Genomic DNA, 24,665 nt, shown 5'->3' with positions numbered 1-24,665 from the left:
AACATAAGTGTTATTCTTTATTTTTCAGGGTGAAATTAAAGCATTTGGTTTGCATGGATCAATGAATAATTCTTTTGCTGTATTGGCTATTTTATTTTTTACTTGGTCAATTGTAATTGTTATACATTATATATTTCTATTGATGGTTTATATGCACAACGTGTGTAGTGGGAGATCAAATGAAGGATTGAAATTTTGTTTAAGGTGTAGAGATCAAATTAAAAGTTCATAACAGATCAAAAGAGAGAGGGCATCAGAGGAAAATCACAGGAAGAAAATTACACAAACATAGACAGTTACAAAGGTATGTCATTTGATTTTCGAAATTCTTTTCTATGAGTGCAATGTTGGGATTTTTGTGTGTTACAGTGTGAGTGAAATTGTTTTGCCAATCTTTGTCTACCGTAAAGCGTCACAACCATAACCCTCATGTGGAAGTGGTTATTCCTTTGTCAAATATAGTAACTACAATGTATTAATGTAATGTAACCAAACCATTCTTTATATATTACAAAAAAATTACTTCATTCCATGGATTAGAAACCAAGACATAATGGGATACTGGGTGATGTTTGTCTTGCATGGTTCATAAGATATTATGAAACATACATGGGAGAACTTCTACCATTTTCTCTTTCTTTAACCAACTTATCATCTTCTAATTCTATTGTTTTCTAATTTGTTATTTTATTTTAAACTTTACCTTGCACTTAAATCGACAACTTTACCCGATTGATTAATGTGGTCACCAATTGTTTATGAAAACTGTGTGCAAATCAAACAAGCCATCGCAAGGAAAAAGAGAAAATACGAGGGGGAGATGGAAAATGGTCAATCAAACCATCACAGGGAAAGGGGAAACAGTGATTAATTGTCATCATTGGTAAAACACTTTATATTCTCTCATTTCATTTCCTTCTAAGTGTTTTTTCAGTTTAGATTCAAAACTATCAATTTTGATTTGAATCTGATTTTCTTTTCTTTGCATTTTGTATACTTATATATTCACCTTTCCTTAAATCTTATAAATTTTAATATTATAATTTTTTTTTACTTTTTTTATGGTCGCTTTGTTTAAGGTCCTCATTGAAGCCAAGAGTCGAGAACAAATACAACAAGGGGAATATAAAAAGGATGGCCAAGTTGTGATCCTTTTTCTTTATAGTTTATCAGATTTCATTATAAGTAATGTGCTTACAATTTTTAAGAATATAGGATAAAGTGTTTCATTGTTTCAAGAATCGTGGATTAATAGAAGGGAATATTTGAGAGTTCATATGCCTTGAATATTTGGCCACTAGTAATTTTAAAACTAATATACATTTTTACCCTTAAGAGCAAGAACCAGACAAATTTTACCGCCTCATCATAGAGGTGATAAATTTTGCAAACAAAAGCTTTGTTTGGGAACACAAATAAGCTAATTTATAGCGTATAGCTTATAAGCTAAATGATTTGTTTGATAACAATTTTTTTAAAAAATAGCTTATAGCTTATTTTTCAAACACTATTTCAAGTAGCTTACAAGTTTATAGCTTATCATTTTTTCTTCCAATTTTACCATTTTCATCTTACTTGAAATAAATTAAATATTAATTAAACTTTTTTTATGTCATTTCATACATACGAAGATAATGAGAAATTCCCAAAAGTTCTGCATTAAATACATAACAAGTACCAACCTTTTTGCTGCATATTCAAATATAAACTCTCTCATTGCCTCTAGAGAAACCTCTACATAATGCGTATAACGCAACCCAGTCATTGCCCCCATTTGATTTCAAAGCAACTTCAAATGTATTAAACGACTTCCACTTAATATGATCATAGTTCTTAACACTCTCATGCATTACATCAAGAATTAAAAGTAATAATTTATAAAATTACAGAGACTAAATCCAAACAAAATAATTTATAGGGACAAAAACCAAAAAAACACTATAGTTTACGAGACTAATATATTTTTAACGCCAAAAATCATCAACTAGTTTTTAAACTAGTCAGCTTATTAAAATTTATGTGTTTGGTCAAATTATTATCGAATTAACTTAGAAATGTATAATAATAATAATAATAATAATAATAATAATAATAATAATAATAATAATAATAATAGAAGTTGTTGTGGTGTAGTGGTTATCACGTCAGTCTTGATATAACATGTGTTTGAAATAGTCATGTTTTTCATTTATCCATCCATATTTGTAGGAAGACCGCATTGTGGCTTGATATACTTCATAGTTGTATTTTGTCGGGCTTTTTCTTGGTAGATTATGTCATTATGGTTGAATCCTTTTTGTTCAAAAAAGTTGGTTTTATGATGACTCGTGGTCATCTTCGTAAACTAAATTTCGCCGATAACAAGTTCCCATACATTTCATATGCGTTATTTTTTCCAGCTCATATTATTCACCAAACAAAGCTCTCATCTTTATTATTTTGTTCAACTTGGGTCATCCTTTAGTTTAGCAGAATCCAAAACACAAACAAGAAGAGAGATTTGAATGTTTGGATATTCAACTTGTAACTCTGACTAAGTCACTGTCTTTCACAATTCTAGTCAAACCACGTTTTTTCTCACTTTGATTTAACGTGGAGATAATAAGTAAAAATGAATAAGCAGATCATGGAGGAGTTTGGTGAGGCCATAAAGTGGTTGGGGAGGGGCGTTGATGTTGAGATAAGAAGAAGAAGAGCATAATTCCAGATCGAATTTTTCTAGTAAAATGCATTCTCGTATCCATTTTTTCAAAGTAGTAGGGTGCATTTTCAGATCAATTTTTATCTCCATATAAAAAATATGAAACTTATCAGGTAGAGATAGTAAATCATATGCTTCAGGATTGCGAAGATGTTTAAGAATATTAGAATCGATTCATCACTAAAGACTATTGGGCTAAATTCTTCAGACTTGGTTTACATAATTAGCTCGAGTGGAACATCACAACTAAGAACCTTGGAGATAGTAACACCGATTGACCTACCTTTTTTGGTGTGTCAGTTTGTACTCTTTGGAAAGATCGTAACAACCTAGTTTTTTCTAGAGAGGCTAAACTTGGGAACCACCTTACTTCCAATGTGGTAAATATGGCTTATCAAATCGAGAAAGAGATAAAATGCCCTCTTGCATCTCGGAATGAGAATACATCTAAGAGAAATATTCATTGGATAAGACCTCCTGCTGGTTTTGTTAAAATAAACACCGACGGCTCTTACGAAAATGGAAATTCAGCTTGTGGCGGCCTCATTAGAGATCATCATGGTCATTTTGTGAAGGGTTTTTTTTACGTAATCTCGGAACAGGAAATGTATTGCTTGCCGAGTTATGTGATATTCTATTTGGTTGTCAAATGACTCGAGATATGCGTTTGACTCATGTTATCTTATAAACTGATTCAACTCATGTCGTCAAAATGATTATAAATCGGTTTTCCTCCACATTTTTTTTTACCGGCTAAACTAGAGTTGTGGAGGAAAAAAAAATGTAGTTTTCTTTTTAAAAAAAAAAAAAATGTAGTTAACCTAAGTATAATTGTTTAAAAAACTAATTAATTAATTAATCCGTGGATGAATACAAGTACAGTAGAGAAGTAAAGAATATGAATATCTGAGTAAATAACAGAAACGGTAGTTGCCTTTTGTGTTGTTTGGGTTTTAGGTGTGACGTAGAAGAGAAGAGAAGAAAAGAAAAGATGGACTTAATTGAATTATGGGCAATTTTCGGACCCGGAGTCGCCGGAGCCGTCTTCGGTGCGGGCTGGTGGATCTGGCTCGACGCCGTCGTATGCAGCTCAACCACCGTTCCATTTCTTCACTACCTTCCTGGTGAGTCTCATACATATCTGTCCCTCTTTTAGTATTATTAGGGTTTCGATTAATCGATTCTGCTTTTGATTTTTATTTTCAAAGGAATTTTTGCATCTCTCGCTGGTTTGATGTTCAATTGCGTTAGAAAAGAAGACATTGATTATTCTCCTTATGATGAAGGAGAGTGGAGGTACTTTATTGCTTAATTCCTTGATTTTTTGTTGATTATTTATGCTGATTAATATCGTTTGATTTAGAAATCGGTAAAGAATTTCTATATTTATGATTATGATTACAAGACATGAAGTAAGTAGTAGTGACTACTATTTTGAATTACTCTACTTCGCAAAAGAGTAATGAACTTAGAAGCCCGGGAATGAGTTCATTCTCGAAATAATGCATTCATGAACCGCGCCTTTTGTTATTTTTTACCAACACACGACTCGAGTGTCAATATTTTGAACAGCTTTGTAAAGAATGATGTCCTTGTATCGTATTTGTATGTATGTAAGCTGTCTGTATGTCCAAATTATCGAGTTTAAAGAACAACTATGTTGGTCTTTGAACACTACCGAATTATGTTAAACTCAAAATAGTGTTGCAAAACTTTGTGTTCACCTGAAGGAGAATCCCATTTTAAATGATTTTTCGATATACTTATATATAACCACACCGTAAATTAGCTGAACTGCTATACACAAAACTTTGCTGGCTTTAAACGATCAGCTGGTTAATCAGTTAATGTTTATGAGATATGAGTTTTGCTAGTTTTAAATGACCGAAGGATTTTCCAATAAATTCTATTTATATCTCCCCTCAAATTGATGCTTGTAAGTCTACAAACATCATCATGCTAACTAGGAAAATGTGGTACTAACATTGTTTCGTGCATTTCCATGATTTTAGAGCATTGCTAGAAACATATTCCAGCCACCATAGATTTCCTTGTATCTAGACATCCATCCCAATCAGTATCATTTGATGTTTTGATCTCATAAGACAAACCAGCAGTGAAGAGTAAGCCACACTTGGAGGTGCCAAGGAGGTAATGATTGATGTGGTGCATTGCTAAGAGGGAGATACAGTGAAGGTAATGCATGTACTTGCAAGCTAACTATGCTGAGAGCAAAAGGAATTTCCGGTCAAGCAATGTGTAGGCAGAAGGGATTGCCACCTAGCTTGCACTATGAAGCGGGGATGGCAACAAGGTCACCTTCATTTTGTCATTATTTTCTTTTGGGGCGATAAAAAAGGAATATAATCGTGTTGTTTTATAAATGTTTATAGGCTGGTAATGCACGTCTAACCCCAATAACCAGGTTCTTTCTTCTGAAAGTTGAAAGCGTCAGTTGATTCATTGCTAAAAGGTACATGACAAAACATTCCCACCTTAACAACACTATCATCCACATAAACATGTGATCATACCAGGTCACCACCACAATGCCTTAGAAGTCCTTTGTAGAAAAGTATATCATACAATTGGTGCCTTGATTTGGCTATATAAGTGTTAGTTTGTGGAATGCATTAGGTGATGTTTTGATATTCCAATTTGTAAGCTTCCTTAATCCTCCTCGAATTCACCACCGAACAATGTGTTTTGGACATCTATTTGATGTAATGGCCAGGATTTGAATGTTCCAAGGGAAAGAATCATGCATGCAATAGCCGCCTTGGAAGTAAGTACAAAATTTCGTCGTAATCAAGTCCACACTTATTGATAGAGCACTAGGTTATGGACATGATGCATGCAGTGGAATTGAGCAAAGTATGCACTAGTTATTGTACCGGAGTCTGAGAAAGTTCATGATTTAGAAGGTCTATACTCGCTAGCAAAAAAAGGTGTGGGGGGTAGAGAATTACCTTTCTGAGTTGGCATGTTAATTGTTCCAAACAACATGATTTTAAGGAGAGGATTAGTTGTGGGATATAGGAGGTTAGTCATAAGTATTTCTCTAAGCCGAGGCTTTGGTTTTTTTACTTGTAAGAGCTTAGGCTCTCTTTTCTGTTTATGTAACGGTCTTGCATCAATTTCTTATTTCAAGTGCTGCATCAATTGGTTAGACTTGCCAAATATGGGTCCAATCTGTAGGTTTCAAAATGTCTTTTTATGCCATTATTGATGATAAATCTTACTTTCACTTTACTTTAAAATGTCATGCACATCAAAGCAAGGAGGTGGATAGAGTTTGATCATTGGAAACTAATTTTGCTTTTTTGGAAAACCATCTCGGCCACAAGAAATGAATCAAATGTTGGAAAAACAAACAATTAAGGTTATGTTTGCCTGGTGTATTTTGGTCAAACAATGTGGTTCTAAGGGAGAGTGGTAGTGAGAGAGGAGATTAGTCATTTAGTTGTTTTTAGACAAAGGAAATCTTTCTGAGGAGCTGTGTGGTCTGATCTTGCCTGAGAAAGTTTTTCTAGGAGCTGTGTGGTCTTTCTGAGGAAGTTTTTAGACGAAGGAAGTCTTTCTTGATTATTACCAAGTTAGTATGTTGAATGTTTACTAAGCACATGGTATTGAATTGTGTTTAAGATGCTTTGATTTATTTTTTAAACATCATTTTTATATTAAATAAACTCTTAAAATTTTACGAGTGGAGTTATGGAGATTCCATGAGTTTATGTAGACTCACAAGTTTGACAATTTAGGAGTAGTTATTGAATATGAACCCCAGACAGCCCACGATTTGGAAGATCTATACTCAATAAATTAGAAAACAAAGGCGGGGGTGCAGGCGGGGATATTTTTTTTTTTACATGGGTGGGGAATTAGTTACATTTCTAAGCTGGGAAGTTAGTTAGGCCAAGCAGCATGGTTATAGGGAGGGGAGTAGCGGTGAGAGGGGAGGTTAGTCATGAGTTGTTGTTAGACAAAGGAAGTATTTAGTTGAGTTCTCTCTCTCAACTCAACTATAAGCTTCCCTCAAATTGCCAAAATTGAGTGGTGCCTTCAACACGTTGTTCTGCATCAATTGGAGATACATCAAACCCTCACCATTTCTGCTCATAACCTGGCAAGTTGGTTGATGTATTAAATTTCTTGCTGAATTTCTTACTGAACAATCATATTCAAAGCACAATCAGATTCTTCAAACCTAGCAATTTGTTTATGCAAAAAACTAGGTTGTGATTTTTGAACCCAGTCACATTCAAAACAATTTGTTTATTTCATGGAAACTGTTATTTAGCCTTTGGTTAAACCATTTGCATGGTTATTCTATTTTGTTGATTTTGTCCTGTTTTTATGGTAAATTCTAATATGGACCATTTCATCAAGTGGTCCATGGTGGACCAGTTACGAATAACATTATAACGAATACGAATTTTACAAAATCCACCGTTGAATTGAGTTGAATTGAAAGTTTAAATCATATAGATCATCCATAGAAAAATTTAGAAAAATTGAAAACCATTTGATATGTTATTGAGACACATCAAGATTAACGGTTTATTAAATAACGTAAATCTTGATGTGTCTCAATAACACATCAAATGATTTTCAAAAAAATTTAAAAAATTTATGGATGATCTATACGATATAAACTTTCAATCCAATAGTGAATTTTGTAAAATTCATATTCGGTAGATCACTTGTCCACGGTGGACCACTTGTGAAGGTGGTCCACCATAGCATTAGCCTGTTTTTATACGTTTTGAATTGAAGGATTGTTAAATACATATTACGTATTATTGTTGTTGTTAAAGTGTTATACAACAAATTTAATAACCAGTTTCTGTTGCTTGAGCATTTTCCCCACCATTAGAGTTAACTCTAATGAGTTTATAATTTAAGTGTATGGATGCACCACGAGTTTTGGTAGATTTTTGAGTTGGACAGCTCCACATATATCTATCAACTGGACTATCCCAATTCAAGATGGGATAACAGATTTACAAATTTACAACTGTATATATTTTGCTGACTTTTAATGTCCTGCTGTACCATGCTATGGATTTGGTGGTTTCAATGACCAGTAATTTTTCTAATCTGTTTTCTTGACAAGTTATTGGTCTGACTCTGTATCTTTATTTTCCTAGTTTATTACTTCAATGTTGCACCTTGCTTCAACTCAACTAGACAAAATCCCAGGATTTTTATTCCCCTTAGCTCAAGGCCTTAATAGTCACATGGCTCTCTATTATGTGTTGTCTCTAGAATATATTTTAACCTTTTACTCTTGTTAACAGACTGAAGCTGTGGCTCTTCATTGCATATGTTGTGTCCTTTGTTTCTTTAGCTGGATCAGCGGGTATGCTGATCCAAGATTCACTTGACAAATCTGCCCCATCAGTGTGGACCGGAGTTGCAGGTGTTTTGCAGTGTGTTTTTGTCTTGATCAGGTAAGAATTACAAGCTTATTACCTAATGACAACTTTTTTTTTCCCTTCAGTTGTTATGCAAAAGTGCCTTGAGTTTATTAAAAAGGGAAAATTTTGAATAACCAATAATGTTAGCAAATATTTAAATATCTGTTTGAAAATGATTTTCAAACAGCTAGCATTTCAAATTTCGGTGGAAATATGTCCCTAATTTTTATTTCAAAAAAATGTTGCTCTTGGATAACCTGAAATCATTATTGTACTGATTTCTCAAAGACATTGCTGTAATTCAATACTAATTTTTTTCCATATGGTTTAAAAATGTGACCAAATATACCTTCTCCTAATGTCCTTCTGGCAAATTGAAATTTTAAACCATTCTCAAATGTCTTTCTTTCTTCTAATAATTCCATCACATAAGTCAAAAGCTTGAAAAATATTGACACTTCCCCTTATGTCAGTCAATCATGAAAATTGTTAACATTATACTGCCTACTTGTTTGATTATGGGTTGATGATGACTTGTAATTGAAAACAATATTTTGTTGCTTGCAGTGGACTGATCTATTGGACTGCTCATCCCGAATAAGATGAACTAAGATATTTTTTTTGAACAAAGATGAACTAAGATATGACTTGGCGTTTCAAATTAACCAGGTTATGCTACCCATGTACCATTTTCTTTATTTGATGTGGTGATAAATAGCTGCCTTTGTGTAAATCAGTAAATGTAAATTGTCTTAACAATCTTGAGCCACTGGGTAGATTACATGTTTCACATGATTGATCAAGATCTGCTATCCAAAGTAATTTATTCGTGTGATGTTTAAAAGATGGTTTTCTTCTTCATTTTCTTTATATTTTGAACTCAGAAGAGCACACCAGAACCGAAAAGCTCTACTCAATCCGCAGTTGGCAATATCTAAGAAAAAAATGTGTATTATTCTTGTGATATTAAAAATAAATTTTAAAAAATTGATCTTTTAAAAGTTTTTTTGCAGGCTCTTTTAAACGTCAGGAACATCAATTTAGTGTTCATTTAAACTTTTGGAGAATTAAATTTGATGTCACAAATATTGACAAGAGAAAATCAAGTTTTATTTGCAGAATTTATATTACTCAATGTTTTTTTGGATAACCAATTATAATGCATTAATGCTAATTTACTCTAATAATAAAATCAAGTTTTATTTGCACCTCCTGTATAGGCATATGACGGGGACGGTTTAAAAACGCACATCGTTGTTAATACAACAAATATTGATTCATTTTATGGTCAAATGGTCACAAAGCAAAATTTCGATATCTGCATTATCCGTCAATTTCTTTTTAAGATTTATTATGTATATAGGGTCCGTTTAGATTTGACTTATTTTTGAGCTTACGAAAATTATTTCCATAATTCTTTAACTGCAACTACCTTATCCCTATTATTATATAAATGATTTCCTTTGGATATTTGGGCATAATTCTTCATAAGTCAGATTAAAATATATACCCCTTCTTCTACCAAAATATATATATATATATATATATACCCCTTCTCTCTCTCAAGATTATTTGCTATATATTTTACGAAGAACTAAAAGTTTAAAGCATTTTGAAAGATTGCTCAAAGAAAATGAATTTTTTTTATCATTGTTTATAAAATTCATTTCCATAGTTCTTGAAGAACTTGAAATATAATATTAAAGCGTCTATATAAGCTACTACATTATTACAATTCATAAACGAACAAAAGAAATGAAAGTGGAAATGCTCGCCTAGAGGTGGTGAGCAAAGGCCCTCAGGTTAGCCCACGCCTCCGACATGCACGGGGCAGCAACAACGTCCTCATTCACCCTTACCAGGTCGGTCACAAAGCATGTTGAGGACTTTGCGAGTCTCAAAAATATTGAAAGTGCAGCGCTGGATGTCCCCTTGTAATTCATTTCTTTTTCAATAGTTGGAAGAGCTTCCCTTTCACACGATGAATCTCATCCTCAAGTACAGCCTCGTTGCCCACTGAAATGGCAAGGTCAGCCTCTAACATGGATAAATCATCCCCAACAGCATAATATCGATCAGACACATCATAAAGCGCATTTTGAACTTTATGGTTTGTGTCACCAGTGGACTTAATAAAAGGGAGATATGAAACTAAAAATCTCTCAAACATTTTGGCATGGTTTAGAAACCCTTGTTGCATAGGCGACAGTTACTCGACAAACTTCTCCAAGTCGCCAGTTATTTCATGAAAATCATCGACTAGCCAAGGATTATAATTTATAACAATCCACGATTTTCAAGCACTTCACCCCACTAAAGGCTTCATGCTTGGGGGCAAGAGATGGAGTGCCATATGCCATAGGCAGAAAAGAAAAGGAAAATAAAACATAAACGTAAAATAATTGAAAACAGGAAATCATTAATGCCAAAGTCCAGAAAGCTCATTACAAATCAAGTACGAGGTAGATTGCACTCCAAAATAAAAACAGCCAACATAATTAATCTGCCTACTCGTCGTCGGCGGCAGTCTTGGGTTGATTGGGAATAGGCTCAGGTTAATCGCCAGCAGAGGTATCCTTTTGATAGACCAACTTCCCATCCAAAACCACTTTAACAGGATCAACATCCTCCATAAGCTTATGATCAGCATTAGTTTCGTTTTAATTGCGACAGGTGGGAAGCCTCCGCCCATGAAAAATTGTTCATTAAGCGTCTCATGCTCGAGAATAATCGGTCTCAACGCTTGGGGGCAGAGGGACATGTTAGGAACGAAATCTGTCAAAATCTGAATAAAATAAAGAAGGTTGGTGAGTAAACCAATCACGACGAGTAACACTCTCACAAAATAAAAGAAAATACGGCGAGTAACACTCTCACCTCAACACAATCAATACATACAGTGAAGAATAGTGAACAAGGATAATTCTGTAAAGTAGAGGTACTTCCGAAATATATTCAATAAAGATAACGGCAAGGTGCCTACATAAGTTGTTCTTATCTTGTCACTATCCTATCTTACACACTAAACGAACTCTAATATGCATCAAAATAATCATTTTGCAGTTGGAACGTGTTGCCCTTTTTATTTTCTATCATTTTGCATGTTACAACATAATTGAGTTTCTAAAATACTCCCACACAGATCTATATATTTCAGGATCGGGGTGTTTCTTTCTATTTTTAGAAAAATAATAAATAAGCATTCTGCTATACTTTATGGTGTTCACATTTGATTTTTAAAAAACATACATATTCAACGAATCTATTGTGTTGTGATAAACTATTTCTATAAAAAAAATTCGAAAGAGAGAAGCCAAGACAATCACGTTCTTTACATTTTGGGGATAGATAGTGGTACAATGAACTATGTTTATTTCTCTTTCTCATACCCCACTAGATGTACGTAAACAGTGCATATATGACTAAACGAGTAATTAACGGTACACAGAATTATTATTATTATACCATAATGCTAGGAGGGGGCCTATAGTATAGTGTGTACAGCTATAACTATTGCATTATCCATTTCATGACCATAAAATAGGAATGATTTTTCTAAAGAATAAAACAGAAAACCAAGTTGTATAGAACAGAGTTTATTATCTAGTCCCATCGTTGAAATGAGAGCATGTTTGTAGTGTTTGGGGTAATGACGTTGTAAAACCGAAGACATTTTGACACGTCTAAATCCTAATGTTTATACAATTATATCTATCTTGCTGCTAAAATGTAAAACTTATACAATTATATATCATTGTCTTTTAGAAAAAGAAATGTAGAAAATGACAAAAAGGAAGTGATAGCAAACAGATTTTATTAGACTTATAATATGCATGATGATGTTGTTTGTGTATCAATTTTATTATAGAGAATTTCTACACTGCTAAGGTAAATGAAAGCAATAAAAAAGAGAGCCGATGATAGCAAAAAAGAAAAAAAGAACGCATCCACAAGCACTAAAATTAGATGTAAGCTTTTAATTTCATTTTTTTTTTTTATGTTGTAAATTTACCAAAAACGTCATAAACTTTATCATTTAAAATCAACAAACCCTCTTGAAAGGAAAAACGTATATGAAAATACCCCCAAAGATGCAATTGCCCAGCACCTTCCTGCAGACAAAATAACCCCTAAGCTACTAACCCTACCCAACCAAGCTATTACCTTTATCCCGCCTCAGAACAAAAAAAATTCCCCTGTTAAGCAGGCAGGCTTGAGGCACCTGTACCTTATTGCAATATTTGCAAATGCATGGTTCCAAACAAAACCCAACCTCTTGTTTACCTCCCAAATCACCAGCCTTCTATAAAAAACAAAAGAGAAGAAGAATGTTACTAGCCATCTGCATTGAAAAATGCAACTTGGATCTATCCATGATACAACCCAACATCAAACTTCAGATCCAGAGTCAGAAGAACTCGATCCAGCAGAAGCTCCATTCAAGTTAGTCGCATAAGATTCAAAAAATTTGGACAACTTTGGCTGAATTCCCGGGCATAGCTTTAATTTGGTGGTGCCCAATTTTACGCACTACAAAACATAAGTCAACAAAGAATAAGTTATACTTCTGCCCAACATGATGAATTGATAACACTATTAAATTTAACCAGAGCAAAATCAATCAGAGCAAGTTACTAGAAAATGCCTTTTGCTCAAAAGCATCTAATTTGCTATTATTTATTACAAATCAATTAAGCCTTGATTGACAGAAAGGGTAGTTTTGTACCCATTTCATTCAATGAAGAGAACACGGTCACCTTCAAATGGTCAAAATGTTGATATTAGATGAATCACAAAACTTAGGTGCAATTACTTGAGTGCTGTTTTTACTTTCGCCATCACACTTAACATATGGACTGTGTATCTAATAATATAAAAGTAGTCATAATTTTATCCACATGACATATTATAATTGGTGAACGGCACAAACATCATACAAGGAGGCAAGGAGCAATACCCAAGTTTTTCCTTAGATATTATGCAGAGATTTTAAGCAAATTCCAATTCATAATGATCTCACAATCAATAGAAAACTAGATAAAAGTAGAGTAGATGCTCACCTCCTGATAGAATGCATTGATCTCCTCTTCTGTAAGGCCTTCATCCTCACCAGAATCCTCCTCCCAGCCGAGAGAACGAAGAAATGCAACTTCTTCCTCGTCAGAAGTTGAATCTTTCCATCTGATGTCGGGATGTCTGTGAACCTCGACGTGGGCATTTCCATTGCTAGTCACGTCAGTACTATTTCCAAGATCTTGAGGGATTGCAGGGGATCCAACTGATTCCATATTCACTTCACCAGCTTCTTTGTCAGACGTGGCAGATGAAACAACAGGGCTAGAATCTGGAAGAACTGAGGAGTTAAGAGTTTTCCTCTTAATGAGTTTGAAGAAATCGTGTCGGCTCTGCACTTGAGAAGCAAGCTGTTTCTTATCCACAGTGGAACCTAATTTCAGGTCCAAAGAAGCTGGCTTCCGCTCTGTGGTGGATTTAAGGTTATTGGGATTCCTCAAAGGTGCAGAAGCAACTGCTGAAGCAACAGCCAGATGATTTCCTGGTTTGCTGTTAGAATAATTTGTTGGAGTTGAAGCTTCTTTCGCCGTAGGAGAACCACCATTTTCCCACACCACAGATTTAAGATCAGTAAACTTCCCAGATGTCTTCGGAGCATCACCTTTGGCATTTCCATTGCGAACAGAATGATTAGCAATTAGCAATGCAGAGGGTTGCTGTGGCACACTCTTGGCAGCCATATTCATCTCAGCATTTCTGTGTGTTGTCTTTGGCTTTGATTTTTCAGAATTATTAACCTGAGAAAAAATAACAATACATCACCAAAGATTCAAGAAAAAATCAATCATTTATTAAATAGAAGACAAAACAAAAATGTTCTTATAAATATAACAACTTCCAGTAATTCTGACATACAAAGAAGGCCTGAGAAATATTTTAATGTCATCCACAGACTAAGAACAAAAGGAAAGTATCATATTACATAATCAAATGATATAGGAGACATATCTCACAGTACAAGTGTTGTTTTCTGTTATGTAAGTAGAAGAAAATACAACAAGGAATTATAAATGGTAAATTTCAGCTCAACTAAAAAGATGGAACAAAAAAGAATACAATACAACAGGCTATCTGGTTTCATTTGTTCTGTCAAAACTCAACTCAAAACTCATGCTACTATAATGCTATTAATGTAGTATAAAAGAGGAAATCATGTAGCATTTGTAGTATTAACTACACATTCATAAACATCTGCACATTATACACGCAAGAATTGCTGAAGCAAGAAACCATATGGTTATACAAAACATCGGTTAGTGCACATTATACACCACCAAAAATACAAGTGTTATGCACCGTGATTCAAATTCAGGCAACAAAACCACACCTAAGAAAGAAAATCCTGCAAAACTATCTTGAAATCACTTGCATAGCTAATGAGTCACTTTTAATGCTGCTAAGTTAGTACTAACAATCAAATAGTTAAAGCTTACAAACTGCAATTGTGATTTTACATTCCTGTTGGGATAAAAGTATAACAGTTTAATGAAACAATAAAAAAACAAAGAGCGATGTGAAAATGCCAAACACGTGCCACCGATAGAGGGAGAGCTAAGAGAGAGAGGGTAATAAATAGTAAACAACTTCTGGCTTCTATATATACCAATCTAATCTAATAATAGGAAAAAGCAATAATTAGCAAACAAATAAAAGAGACAGACTATTGAATCATCATGTTGATAAGTTATTTGCGTTTCCAACATGCATTATACACACAGTAAGAAATAAACACTAACTAAAATTAATGTTGTTAGTTCCTTGAGATATTTTGTGTATAAGTCTAATGTCCTCTCTAGAAACCCATTCTCAGTAAAGCATCAATTTTAATATTTCAACTCAGTTGTTTCCCATTTAAAAACACCCCATTAGTCCATAACAAGAAAAGGGAAACATTGAACACAAGTGCAAAATCATATTAGGAATTATGTGCCCTGGTAAAGCCTAATACACAATTTTAACAATTCAAACCAGTAATATAATATTTCAAAAGGCAATTTACTCACCAAAGCCTTAGGCATTGATGGTGTCACTGGAATCAACTGTCTTGACTGCTTAATAGCAAGTTCTTCGAGCCTCTGGGTTTTGACCGAAACCTAAAATTGATATACACATTATAAGTTGGTCATGAAAATAAATAAGATCATTATATTTACAAAAATGATTATATGAAAAAAAAAAAAAAAAAAAAAAAACACACACACACACACACACACAGTTAGCTTGACTACCTGAGGAATTGACTGAGATCGAGATGGAGTCTGCACCAAAGCTTCAGCCATGTTAAGACCAGCTGATGTGCTTGAAAGTACAGGCCCAGAGGTTGGAGTAACAGTTTGTTGCACGGTTAGAGACCCAGTACTACTGCTTCCCATCATAGAAGGTACCTCTGCGAGTGCAGAAGTCCATCCCTCTCCACCAATCATAGGTGAACTGCCAACAGGTAGAGATTGACTAGCAGTAGCACCCAAACCAGGAGATGCAACTCTTCCTATTTCAGCTGACCTTGGCCTTTCATCTCCTCCAAGTGATGGGAAATCCTTATCGAAAACAGATTTCTGAAAGCTGCTAACTATACTACCCCCAGAAAGTATATCGTTGCCGTTGCTCTGGTTGCAGTTGCCACCAGATTTTGTATCTACACCTCTGTGGTTCACAAGCTCACTCTGCTTCCTGGAGACCAATGAATGAGAACGCCGTAGAGTATCCCTCTCTGTCCTTCCAGGGAAGAGGTCAGCTAATGGTTCAGAACAGTTACGATCCCAGTGGTCTAAAAAATTGGATCTATCTTTATCCCTATCTCTATCGCGGTCCTTATCACGATGATTTCTGTTGAAACTACTATATGCATGCTTTGCAGAGCCATTGATAGCGGCCCTCCGAGCATTTGGCCGTTCAGGAAACACAGAACGAGGACTATCAAAATCACTAGTTGTCTTAGAAGATCTATTCCTTGTCTGATGGGATACAGAATGAGAATCTACACAACAATGTTAAACCTATTAATTTATGATTGTTTCCCCTATCTCATGTAGATAACCAAGTTACATAAACAAATAAACATATAAATAAATTCCGAAATTCTAAATCTCTTAAGACATATGAATGCACAAATAAAGAAAAACGATTCTAACTCTACTGAAGAAACATGCATAATATTCTCAATTGACGAACATAAAACATTAAAAACTACGGAAACAAGTGATGACATCCAAATTACCGGTGTGATTAGATGAAGATGCAAAATGGGGGGCTGAACTGGCAACACTTCCAGCACTTCTCAACCATTGTGGAACTAAAGCAGGTTCACTTTTTTCCATAATGAACACTGAACATGATCAGAATCAACCAAATAAAGCAAAACCACCTTCACCAGCCCCAACCCTAGAACAGCACTGTTATTATACTCTGAATACTAAACTAAACTACTCAATCCAATTCTCATCTCATTTTCCTCTGTCTAACCCTAAAAAATTAATCACAAATTCAAGACTCCAACAATGCCGAACTGAAATCAGCACCTTAACAAACCCCAATCTTGTAACAAAAGACAATGCCGTAAAGGAAAAGCTTCTCTAAACCTCCATCTTCAATTAGAAAGATGGATTCAAACAAAACCTTGAAAACTCAGAACGGCATAATCTCTCTCAAAAGAGAAAAGGTATATTCACGAAAACAATCGATTAACCAAACCAAACAAAACCATCCAAGAATTAAGCACGATTGAAAAATCCCCCAAAAAAAAAAAAAGAAAAAATTATCGCTATCGCCCTATATAGGGCGAAGAATGTTTATCGAGAACAGAAACCCTAGAAGTATATACGCACGTGCAATAAAACTATTCCAAAACCTAGGGTTCCAGAGAGAGAGAAATTTGGGAATTGGAAATTGAAAATTGAAAAGAAAAAAAAAAGAGAAAACAGAAAATAATAACCCTAGCCGATGATGATGATAAGGATTAAGGATTAATCGATAATAAGGATTAAGGAAACGCAACCGTTTTCTTAAACAACGTAACAGTGATGATGATGATGATGATGATGATGTTGTGAAATTATTATGATGATTAAGATTTATGATTATGAAGAATGCACAAGAGTTTTAGGCAAAGTGTTGTTGAATTTGAGAGTGTGTGTTTTGGGAATGAGAGATTGAAAAATAACGAAGAGAAGAGAGAAAGAGAGTGTTGTTGGAGAGAGTGGGAAGTTAGAAAAATAGGGTTTTGTTTTTTGATTTGTTTTGTGAGGAGTGGTGTGCGGTGTGTGTGTGTGTGTGTGAGAGAGAGAGAGAGAGAGAGAGAGAGAGAGAGAGAGAGAGAATGCAAAATTTTCTGTTAGTTTGGGTTTGGTTTTAGGATACTCTTTTCTCTCCTCTCAGAATGAAAGAAACGTATCAAGAACAAACACTCTCTTCTCTCTAATGCATACAAATAAATTATTATATATTAATTTTTATTTATATGTGGAAATAATATATTTGTGTTTATTCTTATTTATCTCTTTTTTATTATGACTTTTTTTTATTTTATAGCTGAGCCTCTCAAAATTCTAACCCTGATCTTTCTTTGAAATTTCGGTTTTTTTTTTTTTTGTTGAAAAAAAGTAAAATATGTTGTTTGTTATGTGCGATCGTCTTTTTTCCTGAATGCGGAAATTTTGTTGTATGGTTGTGATATTTGTTGACTACGGATGGACGGTGGGGGTGAGAAGCATCCAAGTAAAATCTCTGGGTTTCCTCTTCTACTTCTATAGTTCTATGTCTACTAGTAACAAACCCGTGCTTCCGCATGGGTCGGGCGGAACGCGCGTCTATTTTTGAGGGGTTCTTGGATCGTGGGGTGTTATGAAGTCTTTTTTTTGGAGATAATAAAGTTAAGCGAAAAACAACAACTTTTTTCCCGTATATAGTAGTTAATTTAATTTTTTTTATCATAAACAACTTGTTCCCCGTATTATTTAATTTTTTTATCAGTTTTCCCATATACAATAGTTAATGTAAATTTTTTCATCAACGACAACTTTGTTTTCCGTATATAGTAGTTCATTTAAATTTTTTACCGAAAACAACTTGTTTCCCATATTATTTAATTTTTTTATCAATCTAATATTCATCCGGTTCTTTTTATAAGGAACATTTTGAGAAAAAAAAATGGTCTTTTTTTATAAGAAACTTTGACATATCCTCGTGAGCTTAGCTCAGTTGGTAGGGACATTGCACTATATGTGCAGGAGTCCGGGTTCGAACCCAGGATACTCCACTTATTCACCTTTAAGGTGAATTTTCTAACTACAAGGCTGCCTGACAAAAAAAAACTTGGACCTATTTTTAAATGTTTAATTTCACTTATGCACTTATTTATGAAATAGAATATTAAAAATAAGTAAATTGGTTGAATTAAGAATAATAAAATAAGGGTATACATGAAATAAATTTAAATATATAAAAGTATTAAATGAAAATAACAATCTAATCTATATAAGAAAGTTAATTGTTTTGGATAAATCTAAACTACTCTTGCTTAAGGTGTTGCCATGTGTCCCAAATCAGGATAATTGATGTCCAAAAATTTGATGATTGAACTAAAAATAACCGAGCCATATGAGCCATTTGGGGCATTTGTGAGTGGAAAAATGTTTTATCAAACCAGATTTTACATCGTAATCAAGCCTCTGAGCCATTTATGTCATTTTCAGTTTGAATGAAACTAAGTCATCTAAGTCACAAACACATGTGACATCTTTTTGCTTCTCCCAATGTCTCACCAAATTTCAAATTCAAATTTTTTTCTGTCATCACTTATTCAAAATCATATATATCTTCACTCATTTCCATATCATTCACTTCTTTCTTCTTTCTAATCTGCATTTTTTTATAGCATTCATCTGAAATTCTAATTGATAAAATTTTTAAAATAATTATCATACGTGAGAAAGTTGTAACCAATTACAATTTTTCTTTTAAAAAAAAAACTATCTTATACGGAATAAGTTTTAACTTATATAAATTTCAAATAACTATCATATACGAGACAATTTCTAACTGATAAAAATTTCAAAATAATTATCAAACGTGAGAAAACTTCTAAATTATAAAAATTTAGAAAAAAAAATTTTATACTGGATAAGTTCTAACTTATATAAATTTCAAATTAATGATCATATACTGGACAAATTCTAACTTATAAAGATTTAAAAATAATTATCATATGTGAGATAAGTTCTAAATTATAAAAATTTCAAATAACTTATTTTATACGGGATAAGTTATAACTTAAATAAATTCCAAATTAACTATCTGTATAGGATAAATTCTAACTGAAAAAATTGAGAAATATTTATTAAACATGAGACAAGTTATAAATTATAATTTTTTTTTTTAAAAAAAAACCTACTTTGTACGGGATAATTTCGAACTTATATAAATTTAAAATTAATTATCATATACGAGACAAATTATAACTTATAAAAATTTCAAAAAACTTATTTTATGCGGGATAAGTTCTAACTTTGTTTTCCGATGTTCTTTTGGTTAACAATAATTATGTAACTATTTAAAATCTTATGTCCTTTAGGTGCATGTTCAAAGTGAATCTTATATCTTTTCACAATTTTACACCATATAATTATTTTTACCTTTAGAACTAATTAAAATTCATGGGTGCGTTTGATTTGCTAAAAAACAGGGGACTGGACAGGACAACTTTTGTTGTACTCTGATTGATTTGAAATTGGTTATTGGACTGGACAAATTAGATAATAAGGGACAGGACAAAAACAAGATTTTTTGTCCTCCACTAAACCACGGGACAACTTTTTGTCCACAGTACAACTATAAAAAATACGAAAATATCCATTTTATTTTCGAATATAAAATTATTATCGTCTTATATTTTTCTGGTACAAGTTTGTCCTGTCCTGTATTATCTTGTTTTGTCTTGTACTGTTCTGTCCAGTCCTTGCTGTTTTACGAATCAAACGCAAATTAACACTTTGCAAAAAATATATTTGTCTGCATATTTCCAACAAAATTCTAAATACTTATTAACTACATCTAAATTTTAAAAACATTTGCTTCCAATTTTGATTACCAAACTATAACTTAAATCGCACGTGTCTATTACTAGTTTATAATGTGTTTCCTTTGTAATTTTTTCAAGATGTTACTTATAAAAAAACCGAATAGAGTAATATAATAAAATCGTGTATCGTCTAATCTACTTCTATCGTTTATTAATTTATCCTTCTGTTGAGTTGGGGTTGAGTTTTTGGAGAAGGGGGAAGGTTTTGATGGTTGAGATTGGAGTCATGGCCAAAGGGATGACGATTGGTGGGGTAATCTGACATGGTGGAGTGTTGGTGTAGGTGGAAGATATAGAGGCTGGGTAAGGAAAACTAGGATAGTGGGTTTTCTAAGGAACAGTAAAAATATCACTAAAATTGGTTAATTAATCGCCACAGTTCATATATATATTGAGTCATTTTTCCTTTGAATCTTGGCAAGTCTAACATGCACAGGTGCAGAAAGTATTCCATAGTGTACAAGTTAGTAATTATATTATAACGAATACGAATTTTATAAAATTCATCGTTAGATTGAAAATTTATATCTTATAGATCATCCATAAAATTTTTGAAAAAAAATTGAAAATCATTTGAAATTTTTTTTTATTGACTACCGTTAATATTAATGGGTCTCAATGACATATCAAATAATTTTCAATTGTTTTATGGATGATCTATATGAGATAAACTTTCAATCCAACGGTGAATTTTCTAAAATTCGTATTCGTTATAGTATAATTGCTAACTTATGTAACGTGGAGGACTTTCTCCAGTTACGCATGTTAGTATAAACCTTGAATCCTAATACATATCATTAGTGCCACTAAAATATGCTACAGGACTTTCGTTGAAAATTTCACCATTTACGGTGCTTGTTTTGTTTGTTTAGAATTTGCAAAATATTTACGAATTTGGCATTACTGAAAATTAGCTCTTCTCCGCTTGTTTTTACTTTTTACCATTAGGAATGGAAAGTGAAATTTCAAAACTGGGAACCAAAACATGTGTGAGCAGTTTTGATTTTATAGTTTTCAAAACAGGATAATTAAAAACAATTTTCAGAACTGCTAATCGAAAATCAATTGAAAATAAATAATATATTAATTTTTTTATATTTTCTATAATTAATATTCATCACACTTAAATTTTTAGATTAAAAATAAAATTCTTAATATCAGAGATATATGTGACATAAATTCTATGAGTTTACGAGTCGAGTTTACGTTTCGATTTCACTTAAACTAAATGAGTTGACGTAAAAACTCGATTCTGACAACCTTATTTGTGTGATAATATGCAGCACTGCCATCATGTTGCTATATTATGGTTGTCCAGAGATAAGCATAAACATATTATAAATATAAACAAATAAACAAACAACTTTATATTAATGGTTATCAATCTGCAACAACCTGTACACGGGCACACATATGACTATTGGCGATGAGAACTAGTTTCTCCAAGTGCCTCTTGTCATTCAGTATAGCTCAAAGTACTCTGTGGTTCATTTCATCTAGTATTTAACAAATTCAAGTTTGACTAAAATAGCATTCACCAAACGACTAATTGAAAAACATTACAAAAAGTTACTCATCATACAAAATGTTAGATTTAATTCTCAATCGGCAATCTCATCTATCTTGGCTTCTATAAGCCTGGTACGTGCAGAACCTGATAAACATCTGTTTCCACCATTTAGCTTCCCCTCTAGGATATTAAAGAATATCCTAGTCGGATGATAATGTTGCATGCCTTGGATTGCGGCGACCGAAGGAGCAAGATTCTCCAAGGTACCAACTACAATAGCAGCATATAACTACACAAAATAGTTATAAAAGAACTTAAATAAAGCTTCATTGTGTAAATTGGCTAATGTGTTTTTGTCAAAGTTGTTAAAATCTCGTTTTAAAATGCAAATTCTATCGATTCTACGTTTTTATGCATAACTAGTTTTGAGTGAAATCACATGTCAAAACAAGTTTATATGCTTTCACTCTATGTAAAATCAGTAAAATCATCTAAACTCGCACGTTTTTACCTACATTAAAATCATTTTTTTAACGCGCAGTAAAATCATTTAAATTCACATGTTTTTACATACTTGAATGATTCAAAATCTCAAAAGACTTTATTATTTTTAATAATAGTATATGTTAATAATATATATAGAGGTGTAACAATTTTTGACACATACTTTTTATAATAATATACTTCATTTGTTTCTTTCTTATAAAGTTAAATGAATAACTATTAATGTATATAGTCTATTTTATAGATCAGTACATCAATTATTCTAAAAGTGAATTTTCGCATATAACGGGGAATACAGGGAGTATGTTAGAAAAATAAGAATTTTTAGTACTCGTGTGTTTTTTTTTTTTCTTTATATCATTTTATAATATATTAAACTAGTAGTACTCGTGTGTTTCGAAAAATATGTCTTATTTTTATGCATGTGTGCCAAAATAAGAAATTAAAAAAAAAATACAAAAGAATATATGAAAAATGTGACATTGAAACATATAAGTAATTATATTTTGATAAAATAAACAATATTATAAAATTTTATGCAATCTAAATATAATAAGTTATTTAATAAATAATAGATACATTTGTGTCAAAAAAAAAATAGATACATAAATGTAATAGGGGTTTTATAAAAATAAAATAACGCGGGTTAAAATTTACAATACAATCACTTTATATTTTTATCATACATAATAGTCATTTTTACATGACATGCATGATTTAAAGAGTCATATTTAATACATAAAAAAAAATTATTCTTTACAAGATATATTGATGGGTATGTAGTTTTTTTTTTTTGACGAAATGATGGGTATATAGTTGTTGGTGGTATTTGTTGAGAAAATCATGACTTTTTGACATGTATATTTTCAACCAATACCAACTATATTAAACATTGAAATGCATGACTATTGTCATAATTAATTCATAAGAATGAGAGAAAATCAATTGAATGTGAATTATCTAATATTTAAAATAGATTTTTTAATTGAAAATAAATAATATATTAATTTTTTTATATTTTCTTTAATTAATATTCATTACACTTAAATTTTTAGACTAAAAATACAATTCTTAATATCAGAGATATATATGACGTAAACTCTATGAGTTTACGAGTCGAGTTTACTTTTCAACTTCACTTAGACTAAATGAGTTGACGTAAAAACTCGATTATGACAACCTTATTTATGTGATAATATGTTGTTTATGTGATAATATGCAGCATCATGTTGCTATGTTATGGTGTCCAGAGGTAAGCATAAACATATTATAAATATAAACAAATAAACAAACAACTCTATATTAATGGTTATCATTTATCAATCTGCAACATTAATATGTTTGTACCTATACACAGACACACGAGTGACTATTGGCGATGAGAACTAGTTTTTCCAAGTGCCTCTTGTCATTCAGTGTGAATTATTAAATTTTTACATCCACTAAAATGCTTAATTGCATGAATTAGTATAGCTCAAAGTACTATGTAGTTCATGTCATCCAGCGATTTGAGTAAAAGTAATGCAGTTGTCTCAAAGTGATTGATTAATCACGCCCTGTGGTAGCAAAATGGATGAGAGAAATCATCATAATATGAGTGAAATTATTAGCATCATCATAAGTAATTTTTTTTTTTTTTTTTAGATAAAGGCTAGTGTAGTGCAAAGGCATCAGTTGTAGAAACTTGACATCCCAACTATGTTGGCACCCCAAGCACCACCAATCATTTGCAGCACCAAAAATCAAAATAATAATGAAAATCATTTTCGGACATTGTGTATACACATAATCATTTTTTATACGCAACTCCGGCCAAAAATCTTTTATGAAATCGAAATTGATTCCATCCGGTCCCGGACTCTTGTAACTCTCGCAGTCCCATACCGCGTCCTTAACTTCTGTAGTTTGACTTTCGCTATCTATCGGGCTCAACCTTTTGAACTGAAGATTATCCACCCTAGGTAATTTCCTGATGACTAGTCTGAAAGTGGGTTGCAAAATGCGAGACAACCGCATGACGGATAGGAAGCACACCCTCCGTAATGACGTCATCCACTTGAATGGAAGAAATAGCGTTTCCCCGTCTCCGACTTGCTAAAACCGAATGAAAGTACTTAGAATTTGCATCCCACTCCTTCGGCCACCGAGAGCGGGACTACTATCAACAGATGCTAGCATTCAACCGAGATAGCGAGTGAATATCAGCTGAGATCCCACACCCTTCCTCAATCCCGGCTTCCGACAAAACCGCATCTTCCCCGTTGTTGTCTAAAGCAGATAACTGTAATTTCAAAGACTCAATCTTACTCGGCAGGACCTTGTTAAGTTGTTTTTCTTGCTTTGGGGATTTTAAATTGAACCATGGTGTTTATCTTCGAGACC

The 24,665-nt window shown here is 32.8% G+C and overlaps 2 protein-coding genes across 2 annotated transcripts; one reads left to right on the top strand and one right to left on the bottom strand.

Annotated features, from left to right (window-relative positions):
- Positions 1 to 3,607: 3,607 nt before the first annotated feature.
- On the top strand, positions 3,608 to 8,965 carry LOC123896910 (transmembrane protein 50 homolog). The gene is made up of 4 exons (XM_045947333.1): positions 3,608 to 3,825; positions 3,910 to 3,997; positions 8,002 to 8,154; positions 8,689 to 8,965. Exons 1-4 carry the CDS (start codon positions 3,693 to 3,695, stop codon positions 8,720 to 8,722), a joined length of 408 nt encoding a protein of 135 aa, XP_045803289.1. The 5' UTR covers positions 3,608 to 3,692; the 3' UTR covers positions 8,723 to 8,965.
- A 3,118-nt stretch (positions 8,966 to 12,083) lies between these two features.
- On the bottom strand, positions 12,084 to 17,634 carry LOC123896909. Its single transcript, XM_045947332.1, has 5 exons — positions 16,412 to 17,634; positions 15,423 to 16,171; positions 15,198 to 15,287; positions 13,182 to 13,931; positions 12,084 to 12,651 (listed from the first exon to the last, which is right to left on the bottom strand). The coding sequence occupies exons 1-5, from the start codon at positions 16,509 to 16,511 to the stop codon at positions 12,511 to 12,513; spliced, it is 1,830 nt and encodes a 609-aa protein (XP_045803288.1). The 5' UTR covers positions 16,512 to 17,634; the 3' UTR covers positions 12,084 to 12,510.
- Positions 17,635 to 24,665: the final 7,031 nt, after the last annotated feature.

Source organism: Trifolium pratense, linkage group LG7 (assembly GCF_020283565.1).
Source record: "Trifolium pratense cultivar HEN17-A07 linkage group LG7, ARS_RC_1.1, whole genome shotgun sequence".
NCBI classification, from domain to species: Eukaryota; Viridiplantae; Streptophyta; class Magnoliopsida; order Fabales; family Fabaceae; genus Trifolium; species Trifolium pratense.
Note: the sequence above shows the minus strand (reverse complement) of the source record. Positions and strands in the feature narration are given on the sequence as shown.

What these genes read in the sequence shown, in the direction of transcription:
- LOC123896910 (XM_045947333.1), top strand. Translation starts at nt 3,693, where the DNA reads ATGGACTTAATTGAATTATGGGCAATTTTCGGACCCGGAGTCGCCGGA. An exon ending in ATTTCTTCACTACCTTCCTG is followed by an intron (nt 3,826 to 3,909) that starts GTGAGTCTCATA and finishes TTATTTTCAAAG; the next exon opens with GAATTTTTGCATCTCTCGCT. An exon ending in TATGATGAAGGAGAGTGGAG is followed by an intron (nt 3,998 to 8,001) that starts GTACTTTATTGC and finishes TCTTGTTAACAG; the next exon opens with ACTGAAGCTGTGGCTCTTCA.
- LOC123896909 (XM_045947332.1), bottom strand. Translation starts at nt 16,511, where the DNA reads ATGGAAAAAAGTGAACCTGCTTTAGTTCCACAATGGTTGAGAAGTGCT. An exon ending in ATCTTCATCTAATCACACCG is followed by an intron (nt 16,172 to 16,411) that starts GTAATTTGGATG and finishes ATTGTTGTGTAG; the next exon opens with ATTCTCATTCTGTATCCCAT. An exon ending in GATCTCAGTCAATTCCTCAG is followed by an intron (nt 15,288 to 15,422) that starts GTAGTCAAGCTA and finishes TATCAATTTTAG; the next exon opens with GTTTCGGTCAAAACCCAGAG.